The sequence below is a fragment of the Stegostoma tigrinum genome, chromosome 2 (genome assembly GCF_030684315.1).
Source record: "Stegostoma tigrinum isolate sSteTig4 chromosome 2, sSteTig4.hap1, whole genome shotgun sequence".
Lineage (NCBI taxonomy): Eukaryota > Metazoa > Chordata > Chondrichthyes > Orectolobiformes > Stegostomatidae > Stegostoma > Stegostoma tigrinum.
In genome coordinates this window covers 140,617,367-140,638,043 of record NC_081355.1, presented here as the reverse complement: position 1 = coordinate 140,638,043, position 20,677 = coordinate 140,617,367, and the positions used below count along the sequence as shown (strand labels likewise).

The 20,677-nt window shown below is 42.8% G+C and overlaps 1 protein-coding gene across 4 annotated transcripts in view; it reads right to left on the bottom strand.

Annotated features, from left to right (window-relative positions):
- The window catches only part of lmbr1 (limb development membrane protein 1), a 282,617-nt gene that overhangs the window by 40,584 nt on the left and 221,356 nt on the right, over positions 1-20,677 (bottom strand). For all 4 annotated transcript variants that reach the window (XM_048557443.2, XM_048557452.2, XM_048557460.2 and 1 more), the window contains 3 exons: positions 9,392-9,465; positions 9,061-9,151; positions 7,827-7,893 (listed from right to left, as the gene is read on the bottom strand). In XM_048557443.2, coding sequence (XP_048413400.1) covers positions 7,827-7,893; positions 9,061-9,151; positions 9,392-9,465 — 232 coding nt within the window. The remainder of the gene's footprint in view (positions 1-7,826; positions 7,894-9,060; positions 9,152-9,391; positions 9,466-20,677) is intronic.

Genomic DNA, 20,677 nt, shown 5'->3' with positions numbered 1-20,677 from the left:
AGCAGGTGGATACTGTAAGCCAATCATAATAACATCAACTAGATATCATGTAAACTTCAACTAAACCTTAACTACCCAATAAAGAAGAAAAACAGGGGCCAAAGGAGGTGGAGTGAGTTTATTTGTCTGGTCTACAGTGAGAGGTGGGCATGTTTTGTGGAGCAAGGGCCTGCTAGGAAATACATAGATTCAGTAATACGAAACATCTGCCACGAAACTGTACTTCATGTGTAGCTCATGCATTGACCAGCAAATGCATATTAGCGATCTTAGGTTTAAAATAATCATGACGATTCCCCTGCCACACCATAGTGCTCAACCAACACTCTGGAGAACATGGCCTGAAAGATAAAGCTTCAACCCGACTTTTGGACTGGGCCTAGAGGCTCTGGAGGACCGGATATGTGAGAGGACGGCCATTCCCTATTTGGCAAACCAGCAAAGGAGGACATGCTACCAATCACAGCCATCCTGAATCCATTTATTGGTCTGGGTTTGTACTGATTCTTGGTCAATAATGTTCTATACTCTATAAGGCGAAGTGCCACAATCTTCTTTCTGATACCTCACATTCACTCATCCTCTGCTACTCTAAGGTCACCAAAACTAATGATCTACAACTCTCACTATGGCATACCACATCTCCATTCAAAAACTTGTACCTGCCTCATCCTCCCAACTGTTAATTCATTTAGTCCTCTGAGCCTCCTATTCTCTGACTGAGGATACCCTATCACATTTCCTTTGCCAAATATGTAGGCTGTACATCCCAAAGACTGATACATTATATCAAACAACATTGCCCTGTGATTGCTCACAACAAGGCACAGACCACAGCCAACCTGCTTGCACTTATAAAGCCTGTAATGTCATGTCCAACATTAGACGTAATGCTGCAATTGGATAACATTTGCCCAATAATCCTCAATGTGTAAAAAAAATTATGCTTACAACCCGTTCATAACTGTCAGTCAGGTTCATATTCTGATGCACTTACACATACTGCAGGCTACATATAACATTACACAAGACAGTGTCCTACGCAGACAGAACGGTCATGTACACACATTGCACCTGTTTAACTCAACAAAATAGGTAATAGTGATGGCTGATTAATTTCTCAGAGAAATTACTGAGGCAGAGTCAACATTGTTAAAAATCCTTTTAAAAATTCTGGCAATTAATTGTCAATCAGCATGAATAGGTGCATTCTCCACGGCGATGCCTCTGCCAGAGTCCACTTGTCAATCAACCAGTCTCCACTCATGTAGTATAAACACTGCTCTTCCTCTTTAATTAGCATTATGAAATGACTTGATGGATGCAAGACGCAAAGCTCACACAAATGTATCATTTTTCAACAGCAAATACAGTAAATAAGCTCATGGGAGCTTAGATGAAAAAAACTGTACAGTTCATATTTAGCTGCTATATGTATGATTTATATCCATCAAATATTTAACCAGATGGTTTTTCCTTCAGCTGTTACTTTTTGCTTTTAGATGGTAGCGGTTGTGAGTTTGAAAGCTGTTGTCAAAGGAGCCTTGATGAATTTCTGCACTGCATCTTGTAGATGGCACACACGAATGCTATTAAGTGTTAGTGATGGAGGGCATGTATGTTTGTGGTCAAGGTGTCAGTCCACTGAGCTGTCCTGGTGTTAAGCTTTTTGAGTTTTGCTGAAGCTGCACTCATCCAGGCAAGTGGGACATATTCCATCACATTCCTAACTTGTGCTTTGGAGATGGTGGGGAGGCTTTGGTGGGGTGCGTCAGGTAAGCTGAGTTATCTGCTGCAGAACTCTGACCACTGGTCAGCTGTAACCTCCAGGATGATGATAGTGGGTTTCAGTGATTTTAATGCCATTGAACGTCAAGCAGTTGATGGTTAGATTCTCTATTGTTACACATGGACATTGCCTGTAACTCATGTGAAGCAAGTGTCACTGGAAATGGACCAGGCCTTGCTGCATTTGGACACGGACTGCTTCATTATCTGAGAAGTCATAAATAATGCTGAAATTTGTCCGGACATGAGTGGACATCCCCATTTATGACTTTATAATGGAAGGAGGGTCGTGGATTCAGCAGCTGACGATTGCTGGGTCTGAGGAACTCCTGCAACAATGCCCTGTGATAGAGATGACTGACATTCAACAACCACAAACATCATTTTTGTGTGAGTCCAATTGCACAGAATTTTCATCTTGATTCCCATTGATGCTAGCTAGGGCTAGGGCTTCTTGGTACCACACTCAAAATGTAGTCTTGTTATCAAGTGCAAACAGTCTCACTTCCCCATGAAAGTTCAGCTCCTTTGTCCATATTTGAACCAAAGCTGAAACGAGGTGAGGAACCAAATGGTCCTGGAAAACACTACTTAACATGAACGAACAGATTACTGCTGAGCAAGTGCTGCTTGGCAGCAGCATTGGAGATCCTTCCATCAGTTTACTGACTATTGAGAGTGGAGTGATAGGGCTGAAGTTGGCCAGGGTTGGATCTGTTCTGCTTCTTGTATACAGGACATACCAGCTGACAATGTTCCATGTTATTGGATAAAGGCCAGTTTTTAAGCTTTACTAGAAAATCTTGGCTTGGGATACAGCAAGTTAAGGACGGACAGCATGACGGCACCCATGCTTCTCCATATAGATTATCAGATTTTTTAAAAAATCATTTTTGGCCAGAAGGTGCATACATTTGGTCTCTAATTCACTGCTAGGATACAGTGACTTGTACATAGCTTGCATCTGCTGAAGGTGGCCTTGTTTACTTTAATATATTACAAAATTGAGTGACAGGGGAGAGATTTAACCCCCAGGAAATGGGAGGATTTGAGTCACGTGGAGTCCAGTGGAGATAGGAGGGTATGGTTAAAGTGTTAAAAATCTGAATCTCACTTCTGGCTGTAACAGAGGCTGGTCAGAAGACAACCAGGAGGAGTAGTCAGGAAACAAAAATAGAAAGTGCTGAAGAGACTCAGCAGAGCTGGCAGCGTCCATGGATGGAAAAACAGAGGTTTGTACCCAGAGTCCGACATGACTATGCCGAACTGAAAGCTTTAGAGAAGTGTTGTTTTGCATATTTTTGACAGAGGTGGAGGATCTCAGTGGAGGGCAAAAATGGTGTAGAGGTCTAGTGCAAAGCAAAAGACAGATGATTGCCAATTATGGTGGGCGGGGGGGAAACAGATGATTGGGGGACGAACGCAGGAGAAATGGGGGAGTGATGTCATGTGATGAAGCTCTGAAGTTGTGTAATTCAAATCGCATCCTAGAGGCTGTAAAGTGCTTCCAATCATCCATGACACCTTCCCGTGCTATCACAGAAGATGCAACAATTGTCCATTCACTTCCGCCTTCCTCACTGCCCCAGGTTCCAAGCACACATTTCAGGTGAAGCAGCATTTTACTTGTACTTGTTGCAGTCTTTTACGTTGGCAAGACCAAAAGCAGACTGTGTGATCACTTTGTCTGTAGAAACTGACCTAGTTGCTGGTCATTTTAATAAACTCTCTCACCCTTGTGCTGACATTTTTGTCCTGAGCCTGTTGCACCGTGCCAAAGTACAACACGCGTTCGAGAAACAACATCTCATTTCTCACTTAAGCTCTTTACCGCTTCTACACCTTTCCACTTAGATCTGCCTGGCCAACATTCATCATCGAAAAGCCTAACGACAAGGTAGTTAAAGTTTTTCTGATATTTCAGTTCTTTCCATCTGTCTGACATAAAGTAAAATGACGGCAAAGTGAGCCTTCCAGTTTGCAAAGTACTTTTAGGCTAAACTATTCATTAATCATTTTGACACACCACAACACAATGTGTATTTTGAGAGGGATCGAAGAATTATAAAATACAAATTAATAATCACACAGCCATTAAATATTAGATAAATACTTGAGGTGGGAGTGAATTATGGATTGGAATCTAATGGAGACATTCGTAGTAGTTCATATATAGAACAACAGAAGGTATTGTTAGTAAATTTGCAGATGACACCAAAATTGGTAGTGTAGTGAAGAAGGTTACCTTAGAGTACAATGGGGCCTTGATTGGATGGGCAGGTGGGCCGAGGAGTGTCAGATAGAGTTTAATTTAGATAAATATGAGGTGTTGCATTTTAGAAAGGCAAGTCTGGGCAGGACTCGTACACTTAATGGTAAGGACCTGGGGAGTGTTGCTGAGCAAATAGACCTCGGCGTGCAGGTTCACAGTTCGTTCAAAGTAAACTTACAGGTAGACAGGAAAGTGAAGGAAGTGTTTGGCATGCTTGCCTTCACTGGTCAGTACATTGAGTATCAGAGTTGGGAGGTCATGTTCCAGCTGCACAGGACATTGTTTAGGCCACTTTTGGAATTCTGTGTTTAATTCTGGTCTGCCTGTTAGAGGAAGGATGTTTTGAAACTTGAATGGGTTCAGGAAAGACGAACAAAGATGTTGCTGTAAGAGGCTGAATAGGGTCGGGCTATTTTCCCTAGAGAGTCAGAGGTTGAGGGGTAACCTTATAGAAGTTTATGAAATCATGAGGGGCACAGATAGGTTGAATAGCCAGGGTCTTTTCCCTCAGGATAATGGAGTGCAAAATTAGAGGACACAGGTTGAAGGTGAGAAGAGAAAGATTAAAAAAAAGACTTAAGGGGCAACTACTTCACGCAGAGGGTGGAAGCTGGTACATTTACAACATTTAAAAGGCATCTGGATATGTATATGAATAGGAAGGATATGCGTCAAATGGTGGCAAATGGGACTAGATTAATTTAGCATATCTGGTCAGCATGGACGAGTTGGGCTGAAGGGTCTGTTTCCACGCTGTACATCTCTAAGGCTCTCTGACTCCATGTGGAAATTTGGTGAAAAAGCTGGCATTTATTGTTCATTCATAACCACTTTGAGAAAGTGGTAGTGAGCTATCTTCTTGAACTGATGCAGTCTCTTCAAGTTGTTGGTATACTGCACAGCAGTTCAGGAGGAAGTTTTGTACTTGAACCCAAAAATGATGGAAGAATGGCAACAGAACTCCAAATCATGATGGTGTGTGACTTGGTGGTGCTGTTATGTACGGCGCTGCCCTAGTTCTTCCTGGTGCTAGAAATTAATCAGTTTAGATGGTGCTCAAGCATTCTTCTCAAGTTGCTGTAATGCTTCATTATAAACAAGGAGCGAGAAGGAAGTAAGTGGGAATGTAGATTTGAGGTTACAAGAAGATCAGATATGTCCTTATTAAATGACAAAGCACATTTGAAGGGCTAAAGGGGCTACTTCTGCTTTTTGGTTGTCTGTTCATCTTGTATATGCACTAATGGTATGTGGAGGCAGTGCACTTTCAACAAAGTGAAGGGTGTGCCAATGAATGGAGCTAAAACATGCACCCGGACAGACCCTGCAATCACAACCCTCAGAACATTTGTCCCTTTCACACACTTGATCATTGCACCAAACCCTACTGTACTGCATTCCCATATTTACGCTTATCATTACATCACTGAATCCAATCTCACATTTTACAGATATATCTCACTCATATTTCATATTAGCTCTCCACCAAGATAAGCTCATGCTTCGAAACTTCAACACATGACTTCTTTCTTGCAGAAGGAACTCCACATGCAGGTTGGCCCCACAGGTGAAGTTCATTTGCACCGCTGCCAGCTCTTCAAAAGAAAATATTCTGCCTGGAAGTCAGTGGTGAGTGGGGTTCCACAGGGCTCTGTCCTTGGGCCTCTACTGTTTGTAATTTTTATTAATGACTTGGACGAGGGAATTGAAGGATGGGTCAGCAAGTTTGCAGACGACACAAAGGTCGGAGGTGTCGTTGACAGTGTAGAGGGCTGTTGTAGGCTGCAGCGGGACATTGACAGGATGCAGAGATGGGCTGAGAGGTGGCAGATGGAGTTCAACCTGGATAAATGCGAGGTGATGCATTTTGGAAGGTCGAATTTGAAAGCTGAGTACAGGATTAAGGATAGGATTCTTGGCAGCGTGGAGGAACAGAGGGATCTTGGTGTGCAGATACATAGATCCCTTAAAATGGCCACCCAAGTGGACAGGGTTGTTAAGAAAGCATATGGTGTTTTGGCTTTCATTAACAGGGGGATTGAGTTTAAGAGTCGTGAGATCTTGTTGCAGCTCTATAAAACTTTGGTTAGACCGCACTTGGAATACTGCGTCCAGTTCTGGGCGCCCTATTATAGGAAAGATGTGGATGCTTTGGAGAGGGTTCAGAGGAGGTTTACCAGGATGCTGCCTGGACTGGAGGGCTTATCTTATGAAGAGAGGTTGACTGAGCTCGGTCTCTTTTCATTGGAGAAAAGGAGGAGGAGAGGGGACCTAATTGAGGTATACAAGATAATGAGAGGCATAGATAGAGTCGATAGCCAGAGACTATTTCCCAGGGCAGAAATGGCTAGCACGAGGGGTCATAGTTTTAAGCTGGTTGGTGGAAAGTATAGAGGGGATGTCAGAGGCAGGTTCTTTACGCAGAGAGTTGTGAGAGCATGGAATGCGTTGCCAGCAGCAGTTGTGGAAGCAAGGTCATTGGGGTCATTTAAGAGACTGCTGGACATGCATATGGTCACAGAAATTTGAGGGTGCATCCATGAGGATCAATGGTCGGCACAACATTGTGGGCTGAAGGGCCTGTTCTGTGCTGTACTGTTCTATGTTCTATGTTCTATGTTCTAGCTATTATGGACTGGAGAGGCAGTTGCAACGAGCATTATCAGAAAAGATCTTGCATAGGCTTTTGAAGATGACTCAAAGGCATCGGCCAAGAAACACAAGGTACAGTGAGGTAGCGTCCCAGAAATTTTCCACACAATATCATAGATGATGGAGGAGTCCAAGTCCGAGTTGCTGCAAAACTACAGTGTAGCGTGCAGTTGTCATAGTGTTTCAGACGGCTACTATGGCAGCCCTTTTGACTGCCAGGAAATGTTACACAGCCGAGTAGATCAGTACCCTCCTCATCCTTTTTGTGGCAGTTACTCCGCTCCCTGAAACCTTCCTGCTGGCTTACTCTTGTCCTCTTGCTCCAAAAGCAATTCAACAAGATCAGTTATGATTATAGACGACAAAAGTAACAGCAGCTAGTTTGCTCAGCACAAAGAAATACATTTGGAAGAAAACACACCAACAAACCATAATTATCCAAAATAAAAAAAAGAAATCAGCAACTCAGTTGCAAGCATTGTACCACCCAATGAAAGATGGTGAGGTAGCAGTCTGAAGGTTAGCACTACATTGTCCTGCACAAGTGAAACACTTGTGACATTTGGAAGTTGAAACAGGTCCAGCAAGTGCAGGAGTGTAATTTAAATAAATTATTCCCCTCCTTACATAATCCCAATATGTGGTCCCACCACTACAAAGCGACCATAACCAAGCGGAGGGGTGGACACTTCCATCTGGAAATGCGTACATGCTTCCTGGTTGTCCTACTGGGACCTTAGTAAACTAGATAATTACAGAAAATGTGTGGTTGGTTCATAAAGTCTGTATGTTCATTTATCTACATTAACTGAATACGTCCCAACAATAATCTGTGGGGGAACCACTACTCACTTCCCCTCATGCAAAACACACTTGTCAACCACGACCTTTTTTCCACGCCTAAAAGAAACTCTTTCAAAACTATCAAACCGTGCTAACTACAATGTTAGATTTTTACTGTTCAGAATTTTGGTGTTTAAATTTTACTTATTTGTAGGTCTAAAAACAAACAAATACAACATATTGAAACATACATTACAACAGCCATATTTTAAACCACAAGTCTACATTTTGACATAGTTCAGTATTTTAACAACAAAAAAACACAGCTTACCCAAGGTTCGGGACATAACCGGTAATGCAGAACTAAGGACCAATATTGAGACACAATTTCCAATAATCTGTAAAAGGGAAAGAAAAACATGAAAACAAACAAATATCAAGTGTATGACTTACAAATCAAGATGAGTACAGTGTTAGATGAGAACAGAACAGTAGTATGACAAAAGTAATTTTGAAACTTCAAAGAATTAAAGCTATTACAGGTTTGTACATCACATCTGATTTAAAAATTTAGTGAATTATATTTTGGTCTCACTGGATACAAAATGTCCCCCATTTTGGGAGGAGTATTTAGTTTGAGTAGCAAACCAGCAAGATGTAGTCAAATGTTACAAAACTGCTAAATTCAACCAAGATCTAAGATTCAACTTTGAAATTAAACCACAGTTGTCGATAATCCTGCTTTATGGTCAGCAGAGCAGCTGCCATCCTTCTCCTTAGAAAAATTCAAAAAGGCAATCACAGCAATAGATAAATAATTCCTTCTAAAAACATTACATAGGATTAAAAGAACACTTTTGTTGAAAAAAATTCCTATTTAGGGATTTAGTTTGCAATAAGCAGTCACTTGAAGTTTTCTTTCAGACAAAATCCAAGTTTAGTTTGCACTCACATCTTGATTGCATACAACACTTATCATTATACAGAGTATTGTGGATTTTTAAAAATTCTTTTCAACCTGCTTAAATAACAGAAAAAGGATTCTAACAATGTTGCCACAAAAACCATGGTACAGTGATAATCTTAAATCTCTAGTTTATATATGCAAAACAGAGATGGCACCATCTGTCTCTAAGCAGTTTTGAAGTTTTAGATCTTCAATCTTAGTGCTACGCTTTGAAGAACAGGTTTCTGTAGACACTCTAAATAAACTGAATTCTATGGCTTATATGCTAGCATTAGAGGTACAATTAGTTCAATTAAAGTTACTCATTAGCAGATGTTTCCTTTGAAGAAAAGTCCTTTCACTGGATTTCTATAGCTAGTTAACAAGCCTTCCATCGCAAGCTATTTACAACTGAATGGACACCATCCAAACTAAACAGAGTACATCCTTTTTCTTCACTACCTAGTTTTATGAAAATCTTCCAGTTTGTATTTACGCAGCACACAAACAAATATTGGTCATTGCAAATGAGCCATTAAAGGCAATTACTGAAGAAAACCTGCCAGCTGTCTCATTACAAGAGGGGCCACATATACATCATCACCTCTGCCCACCATACCTTTGTCATAGTTGTGTCGTCTTTCGTGGGAGTAAGGGCTGCAAAGAACCGGAGGCTATAGAAGCCGACGACAGAGGACACCATCAGATAGCTGTGAGAATTAAGGAAAAGGACCTCTGCAGAGTGAGGAATGCAAGGTTTCATTCATATTCTTAACCATCTCCTTCACTTCCTTAGAGTTGGATACAACAAAGAATTTCTCTCAAGTATCTGTCATAACAGGTCCAAGCCATCACGACTGTTTTCCTAGACCCAACTCTTAGTAAAATACCACTGTCGCAGAAAACTGTTTATAATACTTGTTAACAGACATGACTGGGAAAAAGGATACAAAATCAGGATGATTTCAATCGCTGCACCAACAAACCCAAATGCAGACAGGGAAGCTTTACCAAGGCCCAGTTCCTGAAAGAAGAGGAAAAAAAGCATAAAGTCTTTCTCCCATGAAAACAAAGTCTCTCTCCCATGAAACAAACCTGGAGATTCAAGCACTGCATTTTTGTCTCACAATGACAAGTTTGCAAAATAAAACACTGATATCAATAAACTATGTTAATAACTTAATCATTTCAGGATTCTTAAAAAAAATGAAATGAAAAATGCAATATCAGGTCCAACAAAATCTGCAAAGAAACAAATAAGTTAGTTTTTAAGATTGGCAGTGTTTGGTCAATTATATTTCCTTTTCACTTAGTAGATGCAGTCAGGCCTGCTGTAGATATCTGACAGTTTTTCTTTTTGTGAGAGCTTTGAGGAACCTGCAAACTTTCAACATTTTAATCTCTATATTTTAGGTTTCACATTTAGTTTATCCTTCATTTTACACAAATTAAAGTTATGCTAATGTGACCATAAATCAAGGATCCATCTGAAGTGATCATTAAAAATCCCATGGTAGTATTTGAAAAGGGGCGTGGAATTTTTCAACTTTTGTTATCAACCATTTCTGCTTCAAACACCATCAAAAAGGTATTCAATTATTCTGAAGAAGGGTCTAGGCCCAAAACGTCAGCTTTCCTACTCCTCTGATGCTGCTCGGCCTGCTGTGTTCATCCAGCTCTACGCCTTGCTCTCTCATTCAATTATTCACATGACTTTTGGGTTATGGTTGCTGCATTTGCCCACACAACAATCATTGTACATTGCAAAAATTACAATAACACCTTGAGAAATGATCAAGTCCTATGTAAATGCAACTCATTCACTTTTGTTTTTATAAATCAAGTGCTTTAAAACAGAATTCCTATCCCTGCTTCTGCAACTATTGAAAAGGCACTTAATGCCTGAAGATAAGAAATTGCTTTTTCATTTACAACTTCATTATTTTAAAATCTCATGGTGGATAAAAAAAAATTGTTGTTAAAAATAGTGTTCCTTCCTTAAAAATAAACCAAATCAAGTAGTAAATTATTGAAGTTCTATATTATGAAAAAAGATGCTGTTATGCCTTGCCCGAAAATTGACAGCAGTTTGTTGCTATGCATAAGCATCATACCAGAAAATGTGCCATCAAATGAGACCCTGTCTGGTTGAGGCCATAACAATATTATATAGATGGCTTACATGCAAACCAGGTGACATTATCATTAAACACCATTGTGAGAGATCCAAGCTGTACCGATAACTTACATTACTGGATAAGGAATCCTGAAAATCTACACTCAAATTTGCCATGCAGTTAAGACTGCACATTCAATTTCAAGAAATTTAGAAATTTAAGCTGTTGGAGTGTCATACACATAACAGATCCACTCATGTCCTGGCTGTGGCCACCTCACCTGATCTTCACGTGATTCTAGCACGCCAATGATTCTTAATTGGAAGTGGCTTACCAAATCACGCAGTTGTACTGAAGTTTTATTAGGAATTGAACAAAAACAAATTCAGGATGCATTGCCACAACTTTGCATCAAAAAGGGCAACTGAAGTGGGCAGCAAGTACCATATTTCAAAACACTATTCCCATCTCAAGAGTAAAAATTTAAGAAATATACTTCAGTTAACATTTGACATTTTGAAATTAGATGAAAAATCATTAAGTGAGAAATACATTGTCAAAACTGAATAAGTTCACTACGGTAAATTCCATCCATAATTAGAGGCAAACATTTTACATATTCCAGGAATTTCCTCAGAGCAAGGAATAAGATTTTCTCTGCAAATTCCGGCAACTTGCTACTGCAGAACAGAACATGAAAAATTAATAATTCTGGCCAGAATTTAAAATAACAAACCTCAAAACTTCTATTTGTAAACATTACATCATCATAACAATTGTTCCAAAAGAATGGGGTAGCTACATAATCAAAATCCAACAACATCTGAATCTAATCTGAAATTCTGTCTTTATCTCTCCAAACCCAAACTAAATCACTCATAGGTAACCATTTAAATAGACAGCTGCCATTGACAAGCAGCATAGAAAGCTTTTCAGTGGTCCTAGCAAACAAGCAATTTAAGCTAAATGATATACAAGCACAACAAGGCTCTGCAAAAAACAGCATGGAAATTAGCACACCTGTACAGAAATCAACAAATATAGCCCAAGTTTTCCGAAGACTTAGTGTGGAGGAGCAGATAGATATAAAAACTAAAACAGAGTAAACTGTCAGATAAAAAGGGATAAATACAAGTTATGGTAGTTGAAATAAGCACTTTATTTAAATATGTTTTACATAACACTTGTACTATTGCAAACATTTCAGAATTATATAAATTACCAGAACCATGAGTGGAAAAGTAAGTAGAAACTCTCACTTGATCAGAAGTATCTCAGGTTCAAATCAATATTTACTTAAATTTAAGGCATGCAGTTTGAATGTTATTTCAAAATGCTAACCATTCCCCTTACTCCACTTCAGTAAAACCTAACCACAGAGACCAGAAAACACCATACCTCATGCCAACCTAATGGATCTGATGAACAAAACTCACAATTGGTCTCAGTAGCTTCAGAATGTATTGGATTAATGGATGGGAGGGGCGGGGGGAAAATTAAAGAAGAAAGTTGGTTACAGTAGCTTCTTTTCAATATTATTTGCTCATCATTGGTTAGGAATAATTATTGGGCAAAAGCTTGATGTCTAATTAATAAGGATGGGTCTGGTCTGGCTGTGATAATAGGAACTGCAGATGCTGGAGAATCCAAGATAACAAGGTATGGAGCTGCATGAACACAGCAGGCCAAGCAGCATCGTAGGAGCAGGAAAGCTGAAGTTTCGGGCCTAGACCCTTCATCAGAAATCTAGGTCTGAAACGTCAGCTTTCCTGCTCCTAAGATGCTACTGGGCCTGCTGTGTTCATCCAGCTCCACACCTCGTTATCCCTGGTCTGGCTGTGTTACATTTACACACTACCAAATGTTTGAAAAACTCCTGAACACAGAATAAAATGGTCACTATGTCAAGTTAATGAAGGGACACCACGTCCAAGTCACCACCATCGTCAAGTGGGGCAAGAAAATTAGGAAAAAGGAGGAATTCTGTACGACTAAAACAGATTACTGATGATAATGGAAATCCGAAATGAGAAATATCACTGTTGAACCTCAGCAGGCCTTACTGCATCTGGAGTGAGAAACAGAGTTAACATTTTCAGTCGGATACGACCTCTTCAGAACTGCAAGAAACATGATAATGATGGTTTTTATGACATTGACTGAGCGGGAGGAGGAGTGAGTGGAACAGATGGTTCGGATGCCCAGAGCAAAAGAAAAAGACATTGCTAATGATGGTAAAGGAGAATGAGAGATGTAAAATGGGTGCAAATAAAGACGTGAAAAGGAGAAAATGGATGTACTTTGCTAGAGAAAAGTCAACAAGACATTGCCAAAAGGACTAAGTGTCACAAAATTGGAGGACCGAGGCCATACACTCAAGTTATGGAAGTCAATATCGAGTCCCAGAAACTGAAGACATCTCACCCATGTCAACAGAGAAAAACAACCATATTCCAAACTCTCAGTTTTGAAAGTCATACTGGACTCAAAATGTTAACTCGATTTCTCTCTCCACAGATGCTGTGTTTCCCCATTACCTTCGGTGATTAATTCTGCAAAAGTGGGAATTGGCACATTAACAGTGTAGGGAGGCTGTGTACATATAAGACCCCTTCACTGATGTTGTTGGCAGCTTCTGCTCTTGATAGGGCCACCAATGGCAGGCGTGTTCAGATAAAGGGTTGTACAAAAATTTCTCAATGGTAGAAACTGCAGAGGAATACAGGTGGTTACAGTGGAAAATTCGTCATTGAACTATGACCACCATCCTATTAGGATCACGTGGGCAGTGATGGCGCCTAAGGCCCTCATAAGTAGCCGTCTATTTGGGTGCAGTCAATAGATACTATAGCAACTGTTGTCACAACACTTCCATTAATCAGTCACAGTAAGAACACTACAGAAAATTCAATCTGCAATGCCCCTTTTGTATCCTTCAGTAATGGTAAGATGGTGTATAAAACACTCATGCCAATAAAACACTCATGTCACTGAAGCCAGCACCACAAATATTCAGGCAAAATTCTTACAAAATCAAGTTCAATAGACCAGACACAAATGGCCAAAAAGCTTTCTCCACCCATCCAAAATTCCAGGTAAACACAAAGAATACTCCAAAAATTAGCAGGTATATATTCAAGGTGAGTGGGGAAAGACGTAAAAGTGACCAAGGGGCGACTTCTTCACACAGATAGTGGTGCATGGATGGAATGAGATTCCAGAGGAAGTGGTGGAGGCTGGTACGACAACATTTAAAAGGCATATGGATGGGTACATGAATAAGGAGGATTTAGAAGGATATGGGCCAAAAGTTGACCAGGTTAACTTAGGATATTTGGTCAGCATGGTTGAGATGGACCAAAAGGCCTGTTTCCGTGTTGTACAACTCTATGACTCAATACACATGAAAGATACTCTGAAGCTCTCCTTGAAGCACGGAAGCAATGGTAGGAACAGTTTGTTAACAATCATTCAAAATGGCAACAACTTATCAATCAAGACCTTGAGTAACAAAGTCTTATTGGTACAGAGAAAAAGGATAAGAAAGCAAATCTTGCACTCTTAACGCCGTTACCTCTTAGTTCATGCTGCCTTGTGTGTCAAGAATTGGCTTGTACGGTCGCCTGAAGAGCCACAGCAAATGCTTGTGACCATGAATAGAAGTCATCCTCAAAGCAGAGGATGATTGCTGAACTAGTTTTGCACAATTTTAGGAAGTGCAACAATTACTTCAGAAGAAACAAATCTAGCAGCCAGTACAAGGACATCACACAGTCTGTTTAAAATCCAGTCGACAAAGTTAATATTGTTACAAGTTTGTGTGCATAGACAGCATCATAAGACACCCAACAATGGCTTTCTTTCTTCAAAAAAGTAGTATTAAGATTAAAGGGCATTTTGTTGTAGATAAGAAGTTAATCAACAGGTGAAAGTATTGACTGGTAACTTGCCATAAACAAACTAGTTATTTACTAATTCAGACAAAATAAAGGTATTTACACTGTGCATGACCTTGTACACTTCACAGCAGTGAATTCAATGTGCTTCATGCTGCAACAAACACCAAAGAAGGTGCTTTGATGCTTGTGCACGACTGTGTGAAAGTTCATTATCATGAAACATTTAGCGTTCAATACAATCCATATTTTATCAGCTGCGTTTTTGTATTTCTCCAATCCCTTTCATGTTTGTGTTTCACACTTCAGCACTAAAAACAGCTGAAAATGTTAATCTAGCTTTCTGAAAGCATGCACAATTTTGTGTTGAAAATCAGTTAAAAAATAAATTAAGATTATAGCACTGTCAGATTAAAGTAAATTCAAAAGTTATTCACCACATTCTGTTGATTACCTTTGAAATTTTCACAAGTGTATGGAAAGTCTTAAAGGATTCAATAAACACGGAAAGACAAAGAAAACAATGATTATGATACATTCAAACATTTCAAAATTTCTAAGCAAAGAGCTATGCAATTGATAAAATATGACACTCCATCAATACGTTTCAAGTACATTGGCACTTAGTTCTTCAAAGTAGTTAAAACGGTTGAATGTGAACATTAATTTTAAGAGATAATGGGAACTGCAGATGCTGGAGAATTCCAAGATAATAAAATGTCAGGCTGGATGAACACAGCAGGCCAAGCAGCATCTCAGGAGCACAAAAGCTGACGTTTCGGGCCTAGACCCTTCATCAGAGAGGGGGATGGGGAGAGGGAACTGGAATAAATAGGGAGAGAGGGGGAGGCGGACCGAAGATGGAGAGTAAAGAAGATAGGTGGAGAGAGTATAGGTAGGGAGGTAGGGAGGGGATAGGTCAGTCCAGGGAAGACGGACAGGTCAGGGAGGTGGGATGAGGTTAGAAGGTAGATGGGGGTGCGGAATGGGGTGGGAGGAAGGGATGGGTGAGAGGAAGAACAGGTTAGGGTGGCAGAGACAGGTTGGACTGGTTTTGGGATGCAGTGGGTGGCGGGGGGGGGGGGGGGGGAGAGCTGAGCTGGTTGTGTGGTGCAGTGGGGGGAGGGGACGAACTGGGCTGGTTTAGGGATGCAGTAGGGAAAGGGGAGATTTTGAAACTGGTGAAGTCCATATTGATACCATTAGGCTGCAGGGTTCCCAGGCGGAATATGAGTTGCTGTTCCTGCAACCTTCGGGTGGCATCATTGTGGCAGTGCAGGAGGCCCATGATGGACATGTCATCTAAAGAATGGGAGGGGGAGTGGAAATGGTTTGCGAATGGGAGGTGCAGTTGTTTGTTGTGAACTGAGCGGAGGTGTTCTGCAAAGTGGTCTCCAAGCCTCCGCTTGGTTTCCCCAATGTAGAGGAGGCCGCACCGGGTACAGTGGATGCAGTATACCACATTGGCAGATGTGCAGGTGAACCTCTGCTTAATGTGGAATGTCGTCTTGGCGCCTGGGATAGGGGTGAGGGAGGAGGTGTGGGGGCAAGTGTAGCATTTCCTGCGGTTGCAGGGGAAGGTGCCGGGTGTGGTGGGGTTGGAGGGCAGTGTGGAGCGAACAAGGGAGTCACGGAGAGAGTGGTCTCTCCGGAAAGCAGACAGGGGTGGGGATGGAAAAATGTCTTGTGTGGTGGGGTCGGATTGTAAATGGCGAAAGTGTCGGAGGATGATGCATTGTATCCGGAGGTTGGTAGGGTGGTGTGTGAGAACGAGGGGGATCCTCTTTGGGCGGTTGTGGCGGGGGCGGGGTGTGAGGGATGTGTTGCGGGAAATACGGGAGACGCGGCCAAGGGTGTTCTCGATCACTGTGGGGGGAAAGTTGCGGTCCTTAAAGAACTTGGTAAACTGGGATGTGCGGGAGTGGAATGTCTTATCGTGGGAGCAGATGCGGCGGAGGCGGAGGAATTGGGAATAGGGGATGGAATTTTTCAGGAGGGTGGGTGGGAGGAGGTGTATTCTAGGTAGCTGTGGGAGTCGGTGGGCTTGAAATGGACATCAGTTACAAGCTGGTTGCCTGAGATGGAGACTGAGAGGTCCAGGAAGGTGAGGGACGTGCTGGAGATGGCCCAGGTGAACTGAAGGTTGGGGTGGAAGGTGTTGGTGAAGTGGATGAACTGTTCGAGCTCCTCTGGGGAGCAAGAGGCGGCGCCGATACAGTCATCAATGTACCGGAGGAAGAGGTGGGGTTTGGGGCCTGTGAGGGTGCGGAAGAGGGACTGTTCCACGTAACCTACAAAGAGGCAGGCATAGCTGGGGCCCAGGCGGGTGCCCATGGCCACCCCCTTAGTCTGTAGGAAGTGGGAGGAGTCAAAAGAGAAGTTGTTGAGTGTGAGGACGAGTTCAGCTAGACGGATGAGAGTGTCGGTGGAGGGGGACTGGTCGGGCCTGCGGGACAGGAAGAAGCGGAGGGCCTTGAGGCCATCTGCATGCGGAATGCAGGTGTATAGGGACTGGACGTCCATGGTGAATATGAGGTGTTGGGGGCCAGGGAATTGGAAGTTCTGGAGGAGGTGGAGGGCGTGGGTGGTGTCACGGACGTAGGTGGGGAGTTCCTGGACCAAAGGGGAGAAAATGGAGTCCAGATAGGTGGAGATGAGTTCGGTGGGGCAGGAGCAGGCTGAGACGATGGGTCGACCAGGGCAGGCAGGTTTGTGGATTTTGGGAAGGAGATAGAAACGGGCCACGCGGGGTTGGGGAACAATGAGGTTGGAGGCTGTGGGTGGGAGGTCCCCTGAGGTGATGAGGTCGTAAATGGTGTTGGAAATGATGGTTTGGTGCTCGGGTGTGGGGTCATGATCGAGGGGGCGGTAGGAGGTGGTGTCGGAGAGTTGGCGTCTGGCCTCGGCGATGTAGAGGTCAGTGCGTCATACTACCACTGCGCCACCCTTGTCTGCGGGTTTGATGGTGAGGTTGGGGTTGGAGCGGAGGGCTGCCCGTTCTGCGGGGGAGAGGTTGGAGTGGGTGAGAGGGGTGGAGAGGTTGAGGCGGTTAATGTCTCGATGGCAGTTGGAGATGAAGAGGTCGAGGGAGGGTAGGAGGCCTGGGGGTGGTGTCCAGGAGGGCCTGAGATGGAGACTGAGAGGTCCAGGAAGGTGAGGGATGTGCTGGAGATGGCCCAGGTGAACTGAAGGTTGGGCCTGAGATGGAGACTGAGATGTCCATTTCAAGCAACCAGCTTGTAACTGATGTCCATTTCAAGCCCACCGACTCCCACAGCTGCCTAGAATACACCTCCTCCCACCCACCCTCCTGCAAAAATTCCATCCCGTATTCCCAATTCCTCCACCTCCGCCGCATCTGCTCCCACGATAAGACATTCCACTCCCGCACATCCCAGATGTCCAAGTTCTTTAAGGACCGCAACTTTCCCCCCACAGTGATCGAGAACGCCCTTGACCACGTCTCCCGTATTTCCCGCAACACACCCCTCACACCCCACCCCCGCCACAACCGCCCTAAGAGGATCCCCCTCGTTCTCACACACCACCCCACCAACCTCCGGATACAACGCTTCATCCTCCGACACTTTCGCCATTTACAATCCGACCCCACCACACAAGACATTTTTCCATCCCCACCCCTGTCTGCTTTCCGGACAGACCACTCTCTCCGTGACTCCCTTGTTCGCTCCGCACTGCCCTCCAACCCCACCACACCCGGCACCTTCCCCCGCAACCGCAGGAAATGCTACACTTGCCCCCACACCTCCTCCCTCACCCCTATCCCATGCCCCAAGACGACATTCCACATTAAGCAGAGGTTCACCTGCACATCTGCCAATGTGGTATACTGCATCCATTGTACCCGGTGCGGCTTCCTCTACATTGGGGAAACCAAGCGGAGGCTTGGAGACCGCTTTGCAGAACACCTCCGCTCAGTTCGCAACAAACAACTGCACCTCCCAGTCGCAAACCATTTCCACTCCCCCTCCCATTCTCTAGATGACATGTCCATCATGGGCCTCCTGCACTGCCACAATGATGCCACCCGAAGGTTGCAGGAACAGCAACTCATATTCCGCCTGGGAACCCTGCAGCCTAATGGTATCAATGTGGACTTCACCAGTTTCAAAATCTCCCCTTCCCCTACTGCATCCCTAAACCAGCCCAGTTCGTCCCCTCCCCCCACTGCACCACACAACCAGCCCAGCTCTCCCCCCCCCCCCCCCCACCCACTGCATCCCAAAACCAGTCCAACCTGTCTCTGCCTCCCTAACCGGTTCTTCCTCTCACCATCCCTTCCTCCCACCCCAAGCCGCACCCCCATCTACCTACTAACCTCATCCCACCTCCTTGACCTGTCCGTCTTCCCTGGACTGACCTATCCCCTCCCTACCTCCCCACCTATACTCTCTCCACCTATCTTCTTTACTCTCCATCTTCGGTCCGCCTCCCCCTCTCTCTCTATTTATTCCAGTTCCCTCTCCCCATCCCCCTCTCTGATCAAGGGTCTAGGCGCGAAACGTCAGCTTTTGTGCTCCTGAGATGCTGCTTGGCCTGCTGTGTTCATCCAGCCTCACATTTTATTAATTTTAAGACTCAAGCTTTACAATCTAAACAGATACAGAATGACAAAACAATGGTACCAGAATGTGAATGGAAGCTTCAAGGATGTCACCATTAAACAATCTAACACAAATAATCATCGAAATCCATGAAACCAGTCTTGCAGCAATGCCTGATATTTTCCATTCTCTAATGTATGATATTTACCTTCCAAATCTACGGAATACCAAAAGTTTTATTTTAGGAACATACATTAATTTGGGGTCAATTTACACCTTCAAAGAGGAAGCTGGCTTGACCTGTATTTCTTGTGAGCTCTGGAGGTACTAACATAATTTCTTTGAAGGAGGGGATTGAGATTTGGTATTCTTTGATGCATGGGATTAACAGCTGGTAATGGTGAACCAAAGCAATAGAATCAATATCTCACAGGTGCTGATGGATTGGTTTCTCAACCTGGATATTACAAATCTATTGAAGTTTTTAAACCGGTAACACACCAATTTGTTCAGTTCTAGCATCCGCACTTCAGTAAGATCAATGCTCAGGTATTTCAAGACCTCTCTGTATATCGTACTTTTTGTATCCACTCTTTTTTCACTAATACTTTTCGTAAATCATGACCCTCACGGCCTATACGATTGATGGGAATTGCAGTTTCGACGCAGATTATTAATACACCACAGACGATAGGAAAGAGAGACGGTGATATAGTGGGAATGTTATCAGATGAGTCATCCAGACCTAATCTGCTGCTAGAGGGACATGCCAGCTACTGAAATGTAAATTTTTAATTAAGAAATCTGGAACTGCAAAGTTAGTTTCAGTAATAGTGGCCATGAAACTAGCATACACAACAATCTGGTTTACTAACATCCTTTAGGGAAGGAAATCTGCTGTTCTTACCAGGTCTGCTGTGTGTGTGACTCCATAGTCCAAGCAATGTGCTTAACTCTTGTGAAATGAACAAGCATTAAGTTCAAAGGTAATTAGAGTTGAACAACAAATGCTAGCCTTGTCAGAAATACATCCCACAAAAGAATAAAGAACAAAAAAGCCGAGGCAATTGGCCAGCTCTTTCTAACAGCAACCAAGTTATTCCCAATTTCTGGAATCTTATTCCCATTTCTCAGATATAGATATATTCTAATAGGATTTATCAATTTCCCTTTAAAGGCTACTATGGAATCTGTATCTGTCATCCTACTGGCAGTGTATGTCAAATCCTAACCATTCATAAGGTTACAACTTTTCTTCATCTATCTGTGGTTCTTTTACCATTGGTCTGTACTCTCCAGTTACCCATTTATCTGCTACTGGAAACAGTTTCTCTTTCATTTCTCTATCTAAATACTTCAAGGTTTTAAACATGTCGAGCAAATCTCTTTGAATCTTCTCAACCCAAAGAGAACAATCCCAGATGTTCTTAATCTATCCAGGTAACTATAATCCCTGTTTACTGGAACCATTCTAGGGAATATCTTCTACACTCATCGTCACAAGTCTTCATGTCCTCCCTAAAGATATGGCGCCTGAAATTGGACACAATACTCCAGTGTAGGCCAAATGTGTGTTTTACATGGTTCTAGCATAGTAGCAATCAGACAAGTACCCTGAACTACATTTCCCTGCTTAACCAATAAACCAATAATGATCT